This window comes from Artemia franciscana, chromosome 3 (assembly GCF_032884065.1).
Source record: "Artemia franciscana chromosome 3, ASM3288406v1, whole genome shotgun sequence".
In the NCBI taxonomy this organism is placed as follows: Eukaryota; Metazoa; Arthropoda; class Branchiopoda; order Anostraca; family Artemiidae; genus Artemia; species Artemia franciscana.
Window position 1 is genome coordinate 3,784,327 of NC_088865.1, and position 13,964 is coordinate 3,798,290.

The following is a 13,964-nucleotide window of genomic DNA, read 5'->3' on the forward strand; positions in this document are numbered from 1 at the left end:
AAAATTAGTGAATCATCAATTTTGTTGTTGTTGTATATAGTTTATTGTTTTGTGTAATGAGGAAGAACTGGAAGAAAGTGCTTTAGACGACCTAAGATCATATAGAACATAAAAATCTTATTTTATTAGCTACTAAGTTCAATATACAAAATAGATATATTTTAATATGATTAAAAGCAAAAATGGATGGTTTTAGAGTTTTTTTTTCTTTTTTGGGGTATATCATACGTGGTATTGTTGGGTATTTTACATAAAAGATACGTGTTTTTCTAAGCATTAAGGACATAGCTTAGAAACGTCAATGCAGATGTTAATGCAGTTTCTTTGCCAAAACCTAGCATCTGCACCGAAGATTCGATTTTGACTTACGAGTGGACTTTCCCTAATCTTGACAGAGCGGGGAGGTGCAGTAATAATTTTTTATCTGAAATACTTTCTGAAATATGACCTAGTATCCGCTGGGGTAAAAACAGATGTCACTGCTAAAACCTAGTGTGGAAGAACGGGAATTACAAAACGTAGTATCTATGTGCAGAAGAAAATGGAATCGGAGGGGGTAGGAAATGGACTTCAGAAAACCTTTGGTGTAAATCTGTAACTTCGTCTTTTTCTCATATCTTGAGTGAAAAAACACTATTTGGCAATTAAAAAAAAAAACTGGAAAAATGGAGATACTGGGCTTAACAGAGAACAGCCGACAGATCTAGAGGTGAACAACGCATTTCGAAGGGGGCAGCGTACCATTTTTGCTTGACACGTATGAGTTCAGGTGGAAAAATGACGAAATTGAATTGGACATAACCCAATCCCCTCCCCCTCATTGTATCTGTCACGCAGTTTATTTTAGTTACTAGCAGAGAGTCCATCCCTCTTTTAGAAATTAGCTCAAATTATTAATGAAGTTATTTTATTTTGACTTACTACAGAAGGTCGCTTTATTGAACTGCTGATTGCCAAATTTTGAGGGTGCTAAAATGAATCTGACCTCCAAATATTGTGGCTAAAAATACCTCTGCAAGCAGAAGAAATGGTAACAGGCCATACAAAGGAATTTGAGAAAAAATTGAAAAAAAGATGAGTTCTTTTTGTAAACCTTTTATTTCTCAAAATTTCACTATTTTTTTTTTTAGGTAGGTGAATAACTTAACAAAGATACTCTTATCAAAAGTTGACTTCTAATTTTCATGGTTGTCTACAGGCCTCCTCCTAGACCTGGGTCCGTATGCTTTTGTATCCCCCCCCCTTTGAGGCCGTGATATCCCACACTGTCTTTTTTCTTAAAAATTTAGCTTCCAACTCTTACTTATACATTTTTTAAGGCGTTGAGGACGGACAAACAGTTCGAATGCAAGTAGGCCAAAAAGAGGTGTTTGTTACATTCAGAGTAGAAAAATCGTCTTATTTCCGTAGAGATGGCGCTGATGTTCATACGGATGCATCAATATCGATATCGCAGGCCATATTAGGTGGTACCGTTAGAGTCCAAGGCATTTATGAAGATCAAGATGTTAATGTAAGTTCTTTTCTGATGTATCTTTTGTAAATTGCCATTTGGGAATCACCTCTGTTCTTGTTTCTTTGTCATTGTTGCTAATAATCCACGTTAAAACTGCCTTTTCTGTTCTGTTTAACGAAAGCTTTAGTAGCTCACTTTGAAATTTTGCCAAAAAAGCTTCATCTTCTTTATGACGGAACCTCTTTATGAATATTATTTTTCTTGCAGCACTTGTCAACCAGTTACCCTCCTCTGTTCTTTTTTTTCTTCTTTTGTTCCCTCATTCCCCCCTTTTTTTGAGTTAATATTCATCAGACTTATTTTCAGACTAATGTTCATCAGAAAATTTGAGTCTCCCCCTCTTCTTCCCAGAAAGGAACATCAACACTTCGTCATAGTGTTCCCTATGTTTTCAAAATAATTCACCTATTAGTTCTTTTTTTATTTTGCAGCCTCCTGTATAAAAATTAATCTTTTAAAAGAATTTTTCGTATATGATTTTTTGTGATTCACATCTAAAGTGCTACGATTAGGAAGTAGATTCTTAGTATAGATTTCAGAAGACTCTAATATTTTCGTATGGATTTTCTGTTTTTTTTTAATGGGGGAGGGGTAGTGGAGGGTGCAATTTATACCATGTATTTGACCGTTCTCAGCTATGTTCTTTAGGTATCTCTTTATCAAACGTATACTAATGGAAAATAAAAATTCTCTGATTGTCTGAAAAATTTTACAACAAATCACTAAATGTGCTTTATGTATCAAAACGTTATCGCTAGACTAGACAGCCAAAAGGTGCCTCTTTTTTGGGGGGGGGGGGTAGATATTAGAGTATAAATTGGGAAGCCATTGATTCTATAGACCCCGATGTCTACTATAATGGTTTTGGCCTTGCTGTTTTGACCACTATCCGAGAAATTACAAGATGTTGAATTGTCAACTTATCTTTCTTTAAAACATAATACACAGTTGGATAGTTCACGAAGGGTCAAGAAAGAGTACCAAGCAAACTATTCGAAAAAAGCCTACTATGTGTATCTTCATTTTGAAAGCAACGTATAAGCATTTTGAAAGCAACGTAAGGAACGAAAAAGGCCCACTATAAGTGCAAAGAGGAACCTTTAAAAGATTAACTATGTATTTTCATTTTGAAAGCTACGTATAAGCATGTTGAAAGCAACGAAAGAAGCCCACTATAAATGCAAAGAGGAACCTTTAAAAGGTTAAACATGTATCTTCATTTTGAAAGCAACGAAAACAGCCCACTATAAATGCAAAGAGGAACCTTTAAAAGATTAAATATGTATCTTCATTTTGAAAGCAGCATATAAGCATTTTGAAAGCAACGAAAATAGTACTATAAATGCAAAGAGGAACCTTTAAAAGATGAAATATATATCTTCATTTTAAAGCAACCTATAAGCTTCAGGCTGGAATTGCAAAAAAAAAGTTGTTGTTTTTGCATTTAAGGGGTCATGATTTGGCGATGAAATTTTTTTTTTTACCCTGAGAAAACTGTAAAAAAGATACTTTGTTCATTCTAGCTTTGGGCCTTCGTCGGCTTTTAGGTCGTGGGCTTGTATCACCATTAGTTTAATCCCACATTTAATTCGCCATGATCACTGACCCTATAACTTGTGTAATTAATTTACCTAATTATTACGACCTAAACTTAATTTACTCTGATTATTATAATCAAAGACAAATTTTACGTTTAAACAGGCAAATCCATTATTCTTTACAGATAAATGAAATTTTGTAATATTGCTTACCATAAACTGGAAAATATTACTTTAAATATTTTGCAAATCGTGGGAAAAACGGGGAACCAATTAAAAATTGGCCCCAATCCAATCTAAGCTTAATCTAGGCTTACTTTAATCCTTTTTTTGAAACAGATTTTTATTTTCAGATCCCAGAAGGCACCCAGTCACACACTCGCATTCGATTGAACGGGAAAGGTATTCGACGAGTGAACTCTTATGGTTATGGGGATCACTATGTTAACATCAAGATAAAAGTACCTACAAAATTGAACGAAAAACAACGAGCCTTAATCACTGCCTTTGCGGAAATGGAGTCGGACACGCCAGGTACCATACGTGGAATGACAACTACTACTGAAGGTTAGTTCTTTTTTACTATTATTGTATTTGTTTTTTGTTGTAAATAAGTACGCGCAATGCTGGATGAGCAGCAAGCATTGGCGGAAACAATTTTTTATTCAGAAGCAATTTTATCTGCATGTAGTGCTTTTAGTTAGTTCAACATCCCCCTCACAATGCCAGGAAAACTTCACCTTAATAATCTTATCCTTTGGGATATCCAGGAAGAATATATGCCCTCCTTTCCTATGTATTATTATTTTATAATACGCAATGGTGCTAAAAAGAGAGAAAAAAAAACAAACACCAGACAACAAACAAATTGAATGTATAAGAAAATAATATAACAAAATAAAGCTCTACGTATATTGAAAAAATGTGTGTCTGGCCTGTACTCTAACCCTGGCAAGTCGTCAAAAAAGTGTGCATCAGGTATTAAATATTCTCCCACTGGATAATTTCTTTTCTTTCCATTCTGTTCTTTATACGATAAAATATGTTTAATGTCTTTTGGCTAATTATTTTTGTTAGCATTATACATTTTTCTGGATGGGTAGTCAATCTTTTTTCGTTCTTTAAACGAAAAAAAGATTGGTAGAAATTACAGCGTATAGTTTATCAATACTACTACTACTACTACTACTACTACTACTACTACTACTACTACTACTACTACTACTACTACTACTACTACTACTACTACTACTACTACTGCTGCTACTACTACTACTACTACTACTACTACTACTACTACTACTACTACTACTACTACTACTACTACTACTACTACTACTACTACTACTACTACTACTACTACTACTACTACTACTACTACTACTACTACTACTACTACTCCTACTACTACTACTACTACTACTACTGCTACTACTACTGCTACTACTACTACTGCAACTACTACTGCAACTACTAATACTACTACTACTACTACTACTACTACTACTACTGCTCCTACTACTACTACTACTACTACTACTACTGCTACTTCTACACCTACTACTACTGCTCCTACTACTACTACTACTACTACTACTACTACTACTACTACTACTACTACTACTACTACTACTACTACTGCTCCTACTACTACTACTACTACTACTACTACTACTACTACTACTACTACTACTACTGCTCCTACTACTACTACTACTACTACTACTACTACTACTACTACTACTACTGCTACTACTACTACTACTACTACTACTACTACTACAGCTCTTACTACTACGACTACTACGACTACTACTACAACTACTACTACTACTGCTCCTACTACTACTACTACCACTACTACTACTACTACTACAACAACAACTACTACTACTACTACTACTACTACTACTACTACTACTACTACTACTACTACTACTACTACTACTACTACTACTACTACCACTACTACTACTACTACTAATACTAATAACTCACTGCACCACCAAGCCGCCTGAGACCAACACAGCTACGCACGCTCCTCCTCCAACCTAATCTATTGAAGGCCTCCTTCTTTACACCCTCCCAGGAAGTTCCCATTTCCTTTAAATCTTTATTTATGACATCCTCCCAGCCCAGACGAGGACGACCTGCTTTCCGTGTAGCCCCAGACGGTTGGCCAAAAAGGACAATCTTTGGCAATCTGTCATCCTTCATCCGCAGAACGTGGCCTAGCCATCTCAACCTTTCTTTCATTATAGCCCTTGAAAGTAGGATTGAACCACATTTTTCGTACAACCTACTGTTTCAAATACGGTCAGTCAGCCGGGTACTCAGAACAATCCGTTGCATTTTGGAATATAGTAACTAAAATCCTATTTGCAATACTTCAAGCCTGACTGCTGGAGGATTTTTTTTCTTCAATAGCCAAAAGCACGAGCCTGATCTTTTTTCCAGAGGCTTTGCCCCGCCTTTTAATTTCTATGCAGAATGACACGTGACCCTGTGTTAGCACCTTCGGAGGGGAAGACATGATATTTTAAAGTCATGACACGTTTAGACAAAACAAATGGGTACGCGATCATGGGTGGAGTAGTGCAAGATCTAGACTTTGCGCATAATTATAATACGCTTGAGACACAACGCTATTGTACTTACATACTTAAATCCTCCAACGCCTGGCAGCGACGGTTGACCTCCAACTTGACCGATCTTGTGCCAAAGACCAAAGTTCGTTCAAAGTGGTTCGGAGACTCGTTGCCTCTTTCTCTAGGGATCTACCAAGTGAACTGCGTTGTCTTCCCCTCTACACTTTTACAGGCTAATAACCTGTCACCGTAAAAAATCAATGATTACTGAATCGACGACAAATCGTCTCGGACGCTACTGTACACTCATCCACAATGGGAAAGCATACTCCTGAATATTTAGTTGCCATCAGCACTAGAGAGGAGGAAGTTTCGCTTCCTAGAATCAAGATTGGTAAAAGATTTTAAACCTCTCCTAAATTTGTTCTTGAAAAAGCTGTTTTTGTATTAAATTTATATGTATATGTCCTTGTCTTATTTAAAAGGTTTACCAGTTACTTATATATTTTCGTTTTGGCTATAAATGGATATGTCATGTGATTTAAAAAGTTATTGAAATTGAAAAATCGGGTTTCATCGAGAATCTGTTTATACAGATATGGACGGTCAATATTTCGTTAGGGATGGTGTTAAGTCAAATTTGTTTTCTGTAGCGTCATGAGGCACAAGCATAAGTATTGTGATACGCAAAGGTTGAGGTACGCCCTTGGATTTTGGGCGAAATGATATTAATTAATCTTGATTTAAAAACTATATGAGGCCTGTGAAACTAAATCCGTTGAATACCACCTCTACATATCCTACATCCTCTAAATTTTTAAAATTGTGTTGCTGCTTTCCGATCTAATAAATCAATGGCTTACCTAAGGAGAGGAGACCGCACATATTGAGATGTCCCAAAGGTTTAGATACACCCTTGGTTTTGGGTATAGCTGTGCGAACTAATTCCTACTTTAAAATTTCTCTGTGAAATTTAGTTTATTGGATGCCGCCATTGAACGTCCTACGTCTTACGTTCTCGTCTTAAAATAGCGTCCTCGTCGTAAATTTGGTCTAGGTCGTAAAATTGCATTGCTAACTGAACTTTTACAGGGTTGCCAAAAATCAATAAAACGTAATTTTTATCCATATGATAATTTGGTCACGTTAATACAATGTAAAAGTACATGCCTTCTTTCTTGTTACCAGGAACGAAAGTCAATTTGGATGAAAGGCCGAAAGCTGGCGAAGAGAAAAGTGAAGGATTACTTAGTCGAATTAAGAAGACATTGTTTGGCTGATAGTGATGTCTATTAGGAGCATTTAATATTTTCGCCAGGTCAGTGAAAGAAGGCTTGTATTTTTATATGTACCAGCAAGGCTGTATCCAGAAGAAGATTACGTTTCCCTCCCCCCCCCCATACATTTATTCTGACTCGTAAAAACACAACAAATATGTATATAAACAAATTTTTGATGCTTACATTTTTTTTGTGTAATAGGCTACCCCCACAAAAATTCTGGATACGGCCCTGTGTACCAGCCATCTTACTTTATATAATTAGTAAATCTGAAAACAACAACGTTGATTGATAGATCTTAGGAGAAGAAGGGGGAAGTAAGGGAAGCAGAGAAGGCCTTAAAGTGTGAAATATGCTGAGGATTGGCATGTCGGGAAATTTTGAGGAAGTATTCAGTCTAGATTTGTCACGGTTAAAGATAGGAACAGGGCCGTAATTAGTGATAAAGGAAGTACTGAATAGAGGTGGGTAGTGTAGTTTGCGAATGTGTTAGACTGTCATGGAATGGGGAATGGTACTAAAAAGAACGATTATTTTTTGACAGTTTGGAAGTGATATAAGATTTATTTTGCCAGGAAGAGTTAGGAACAGCACTAAAATGATTAAAAAATAAAAAGGCCCCAAGCTTTTTATTGAAAAATGAAATGTGAATTAAGAAGGTATGAAGTGGAGGCCATAAATAAAATTGCAAAGATCGGGAATATACAGCCGGACGGGATAATAGTAAAATATAGTACTGGCATGTTAAAAAATTGAAAAGGAATAGTCAATCCGGACTTGTCCTAGTTAAAGATAAGAACGGGGTATCAACTAGGTGATAAGAAAAACGTTGAAGAGATATGGGCAGGATATTTTGACAATGTGCTACATGGAAAAGTTACAGGGTAAGATATAGAGGAGAATGAAAAAATCTGTGACACTTTGGTAGCGAAAGAGTGAGGAAGAATTAGTGACAGTACTAAAAGAATTAAAGAATAATAAGGCCCCTGGTGCTGATAGCGTGGTAAATAAGTCTTGTCAAATATGGTGTTTGTGAAGTATGAGATAAAATTACTGAAGATTATAAATATGATTTTTGAGAAAAATAGTGATTTATGATTAAACACCTTTATAAAAAAGGTGATAAGTTTGAGAAATTACAAAAGCATCAGCTTTATTTGTTTAGGAAGCAAATTAATTAGCATGAGGATTACTAATCATACTGAGCTGTTGCTGATGAACGTTTAAGAGAAGAACAGTGTAATTTTAGTTAAGTTTCATCAAGTTTAGTCTTACCCATCAAAAGTTACGAGCCTGAGAACATTTGCCTAATTTTCGAAAAAGGCGGAACACCCGTAAAATTCAAAGAATCTTAATGAAATCACACCATCAGATTCAGCGTATCAGAGAAACCTACTGTAGAAAAATGTGGAATTTTTATTTTTTGCCAGAAGAAAGATTACAGATGTGTGTTTACTTGGTTTTTTGTTGTTTTTTTTCCCAGGGGTGATTGTATCGACCAAGTGGTCCTGTGGTGGTCAGTGGTTCAATGGTTACGTGGGAGGATCTTTCCATGGAGGAATTTACTATGGGGGAAGAGAATTTCCATGAAGGGGCGCCGGATTTTCCAGAATAAAAAAAACAATGTGAAATTAAATAAAAAACAGGTTTATTCAACTGAGAGTAAGGAGCAACATTAAAACTTAAAACGAAAAGAAATTATTACGTATATGAGGGGGTTCGTCCCCTCCTCAATACCTTGCTCTTTACGCTAAAGTATTTTTAGTAATTTCTAAAGAGCCATTCATTATAATTAAACGGCCTTTGTGATTCAGGGGTCATTCTTAAAGAATTGGAACAAAATTCGAACTTTAGTGTAAAGAGCCAGGTATTGACGAGGGGGCAAACGCCCTCATATAAGTAATAGAAATCTACGAATATAGAAGTTCGTTACGTAAGTTAATTCGTAAGTTACGTAATTTTTTGCCAATAAAAACGTTCGGAAATAAAATCCAGTTCTATTGGTCTTTTTAATTAACTAACCAAAAAAATTGGAGGGCAACTAGGCTTCCATTCCCACCCTTTTTTTCTCAAAATCGTCTGATCAAAACTTCGAGAAAGCCATTTAGGCAAAAAAAAGCAAAAATTAATATGCAAGTTTCGCTTTAATTATTTATGCAAGATTAGCCAAAATCAAAACCTGTATTAATTCAAAAACGTTCAAGTTTTTCTTTTAACTGAAAGTAAGAAGCGGCATTAAAACTTAAAACGAACAGAAATTATTCCGTACATGAAAGGGGCTGTCTGCTCCTCAACGCCCCACTCTTTACGCTAAGGTTTGACTCTTTGTCACAGCTCTGCTTTTTAAAACGATAAAAATTTTGCGTAAAGAGCGGGTTGTTGAGGAGGGGATAGCACCTTTCATATACGGAATGATTTCTCTTCGTTTTAAGTTTTAATGTCGCTCCTTACTTTCAGTTAAAAAAAAAAAAACTTGTTTTCTTTTTACTTAATTAGAATAGTCTAATATTCAAGTCAATTAGAATTAAATTTTAATCAACGAAAAACATTAAATATTTTTGATTTTTGAAATATACAAATATCAAATATCTTTATTAATAGTTTTTCGCCAAAAAAAATTATTTTACAAATTTATCTTTAAATTAAAAACTTCTTTAAAGCAAAATACACCTTGCATGCGAATTCTTCTTCTAAGTTTTTGAGAGAGGTATATATACTTATCCAATGACTCAAGCAAAACCACAATAATTTGTTATCTTACAGCAAAGTCGTTTTATTTTAATCTCCTGCTAAAATAGTTTAAATTGTTTATTTAATTTACTATTTTAGGCAATAAAATATAATATTAAAAACTTAATATAGAAACTTAACCTATAGTTCCAAGTTATTAAGGTTATTATTGGTGTTTCCTTTTTTCTCTCCTCTCTCTTTTCTTCTATTTCCTCAGTTATGTAGCGTTGTACATCCCGGAGGGTAATGGAATTTCACACACATATGCACTTATTTTCCTGAAATATTGACTGCAATTACGCTGGTACCAACAATGCTAAACACCAATAAGGAACATACTGCCTTTTGAATAGGGATGCTAGGGAAGGGGGGGGGGGGTCTGAAGGTTGTCGGTATTTTTTTTTTAGTATTAAACTGGGATAGTACCGTAAATTAGATTTTAAGGCCAATATATCATTAATACTACTACTAATAACTCACTGCAGCACCAAGCCGTCTGAGGTTGACAGAGCTACACACACTCCTCCATTTTAATGTATTCAAAGCCCCCCTTTTTACACCCTTCCAAGAAATTCCCGTTTCCCTTAAACATTTCCTCATGACATCCTCTCACCCCATTCGAGGACAACCTGCTTTTCGTTTGGCCATAGACAGCTGCTCGACAAGGACAATCTTGGGGAATATGTCATCCTTCATCCGCGGAACGTGTCCGAAGAATATCAATCTTTTCCTTGTTATTGCCTTTGACAGAGGGAGTGACCCACATTTTCCGTACAGCTTACTGTTAATCATCAATATCACAATCAGTAATTACCGATATTATGTAGCCAGTGCCAATTAAGTAATGATTTTGTCCAGGTTCTTGGTACAATACCTTTCTTCAGTTAATAATGTGCTTACTTAATTACTGATGTAAGTAGAGCACTCGCAGTAATTGCGACAGAAATGCCTCGGAAGAAGGGCTAGTTTATTCAAATAAAGTGAAGATATTGTTTATGTTCGCTTAATTAAATATTTTTCCAATCATTATATACTTCTTTATATTAGCGGCAGAGGATTTTGGACGAGTTGTTTAAAAATGGGAAACAAAATATAATGTGCACTTTTTCCTGAGGATCCAAGAAACAGTCTCCCCCCCCTCCAAAAAAGACGATAATAAAAAGACTTAGTTTATTACAAAAAGGGATAGGCTGCTATTAAAAAAAAACAGAACAGAGATAAAATTGGTATTTTTAATAAAAGAGAGACGCATGGGAATTTAGGCCGAGAAGGGGGCAAGCTCAAAAGAAAAAATAATAGCCAAAACTTGAAATTTTGGGCCTCCTCTGATGTGCCACAAAGCCGATAGTCATAGATAAAGCAAAAAAAACTTTTTAGTTGTCATACCACCTCCTCCCCCCAAAAAACTTTCTCTGATATTCTAAACGCCATCGCAAAGCAGGGCAAACTTACCAAGCTTAGAAGTCTGAAAATACTCATTCTCGAAGAAGGGTAATCCCTCCGACCTATAATCAAGTTATTCATCCATCCGTATGCACATTTTGGTCTATCACCATTTTTTTTCTCTAGAAATGCAAAATTTAACCAGAAAAAGAATATAATTTCTATATGTGTAGAAACACGTTAAGTATGGGACTCGAACCTACGACCATGTGAAAAATAGTTTTAACGGTCATATGCTGTGCTGGGCTCTAAAGGCTTGTTAGTTCTTTTATATCTTTGATGCATTTGTATATAAAAATAAGTGGTTTAGATTTCAGACATAGCCAATTATGTTGATTGGTTTTCGTTCTATTTGTGAATGGAAAGATCCAGTGTTCTAAGACATTTTTACAACTTTATCCAAAATGCTTAGTGTCCCAGAACTTGCGCGCTTTCGAATTTTAAATTACTTTTATTTAAATTGTATATGTGCTATAACCACGCACAAGATGACTAAAGTCAGCTGTGAAGGAGGGGGAGGGAATGCTGAGGGTTTCAGGAACTAACTTTTTTCCTTCGGCCATACAGGGTCGAATTCTTGGCATGATTCTTATTTCAGCAGGAGGTGACATGCTGCCGTTTTTTTTTTTACTAAATATGTCTTGTGTTTTTTATTCTCTTTATTAGGTTTTTTTCTTTTTGTTTTTCGCGTTTTCTTTCTGTCATTTATTTTTACCCGGTTTATTTCGTTCAAAAAATATGAACATGTTTCCTTAAAATTTTTTGATATGTCGCTGAAGAAGAAAAGCGGTTGTCCTACCGAAATATTTGTATTGTTTTATCCAGTATTTTCGTTGGCGTTACAAAGCCCCAATCTCGATTTTCTATCCTAGGTTTTTTTTTATTCTTTGTTATGGTAGGCCAGTGTGATTTACGAAATTATCTTTATTGAGGCCTAATCATTATTATGTATTCTGCCAACAAGGTTTTCCTGGTATTTGCGTCATAATTTTCACGCTGTCTCTATGCACCAAAAAACAAGCACAAAACAGATATGGCACGAAGTGGCCACAGATGTGGCCACATCAGTATGGTGTTCCATTTGTAGAGCACCATACCACAGTAAAATCATATTGTTTAGCTATAAATTGCAAATGTTCAGTTTTTGGAGATTAAAGTCTTCGGAAAGATGGCTATCACAATAGTCCTGCTAGATCTTTTTTATGGTTCTTTTCTAAAATTAAATAATATTAAAAACAGGATTTTTCAACTGAAAGTAAGAAGTAACATTAAAACTTAAAACGAATAGAAATAATTTTGTATTTGGGTGGCCCTCTCTTCGATACCTCCCGCTTTACGCTAAAGTTTTTAGAGCTTAAAAAAATTCTTATTCTAATTAAATGGTACTTGTGTTTTAGGATTCCTTCTTGAAGAAATAGGACAAAGTTAAACATTATGGTTTTTATTTTATTTAACGTCAGATCGTTTACTAAAAAATATTGGGAAATCTGGCCCCCTCAATAGAAAGTTCCTTATCTCCACGGATAATTCATCCAAGTAAAGTTCCTCCCACACCCGGACTTCTCCATCTTCACTGAAAATTCCCCCAGAAAATTTCTTGCGGACGATTTTGCTTGAAAAATTCTTCTTGGTGTACTTTTATTTGAAAAGAATATTTTCTTATCATAAAACTAAACTCTTATCTTAAAATCATGATCATAAAAATATGAAATTACCAAGTAATCTATATTTTTGCCAAGTCTTTAATATTTATCTCAAACGTATCTTCAGGTCAATATATATATATATATATATATATATATATATATATATATATATATATATATATATATATATATATATATATATATATATACGTGTATTCTCCTGATGAGCTCTTGTGTTGGGTTGTTGCCTCTGAATTAGAGAATTTAAAGTGCCGAAACCCTATAGGCAAGTGTATTCTCGTGATGAGCCCTTGTGTTGGGTTGTTGCCTCTGAATTATTTGTCTATATTATTTCTATTGTTTGGTAAATGACGACTTATACTTATTGACGACATGACTGCCTGTCCATGGATTATTCTTTATGGTTGATTGTGTATGGCTTTGCTTTTTGACCTATGTGATTGTATGGATGAGTAGGGTTAAGGCCTCATTCAGTCTTCACACGGTCTTCCTTTTCTCCTTCTGTCTCTTTTTTTTTATGTGTTTGTGCTGTTGCATTGGTGATTTCTCTTTTCATAATATATATATATATATATATATATATATATATATATATATATATATATATATATATATATATATATATATATATATATATATATATATATATATGAAAGTAGAATGGGGGGGGGCATATTTAATTTTAAAAAGCAAGTTATGAACTGAAATTAGATTTTGTTTTATATGAACATTTTCAAGGAAATTTATGTGCATTTTAGTGTCAAAAGATTGTGTTATTTTAATCCAGGTTATTTTATTTTTCAGGAAAAAATGTGGCCATGAATGATTTAGAAGGCTCATTGAAAAGTTTAAGGGAATGTTTAGAAGAAGAGAAAGATGGGAGTAAGAAAGATGAAGTTAAACAGTGAGGGTATTTGCCATTTTTCCTGGCACAAAAGCTTAGTCATATTTTTATCCTATTGATTTGGTTATGAAATTATCAAATTCACTCTTGTCTTTATATCATTTTTAGGGAAAATGTTATTCCTAGAGTTTCAGATCGGGTAACTTATTTAGTCACCGTGAATAATTCTAGTATATTATCTTAATTATATTTTAATTTTAGCGTGTATGTGAATGTGAATGTACGAAATTGGTGATTGTCCAAAAGAACTTTTTTCTCCTTGGATTTCACCAGCGTTGCCAGTCAACTTTTTTATTTT

At 34.6% G+C, this 13,964-nt stretch overlaps 1 protein-coding gene across 2 annotated transcripts in view; it reads left to right on the top strand.

Annotated features, from left to right (window-relative positions):
- Window positions 1-13,750, top strand: part of LOC136024769 (protein tumorous imaginal discs, mitochondrial-like) — a 50,162-nt gene extending 36,412 nt beyond the window's left edge. Inside the window, exons 7-10 of one of the 2 annotated variants that reach the window (XM_065700223.1) lie at window positions 1,320-1,513; window positions 3,408-3,621; window positions 6,831-6,960; window positions 13,567-13,750. In XM_065700223.1, the coding sequence (XP_065556295.1) occupies window positions 1,320-1,513; window positions 3,408-3,621; window positions 6,831-6,922 (500 nt within the window). In that variant the 3' untranslated portion in view covers window positions 6,923-6,960; window positions 13,567-13,750. The remainder of the gene's footprint in view (window positions 1-1,319; window positions 1,514-3,407; window positions 3,622-6,830; window positions 6,961-13,566) is intronic. The other variant, XM_065700222.1, reaches the window with a different exon arrangement.
- Window positions 13,751-13,964: the final 214 nt, after the last annotated feature.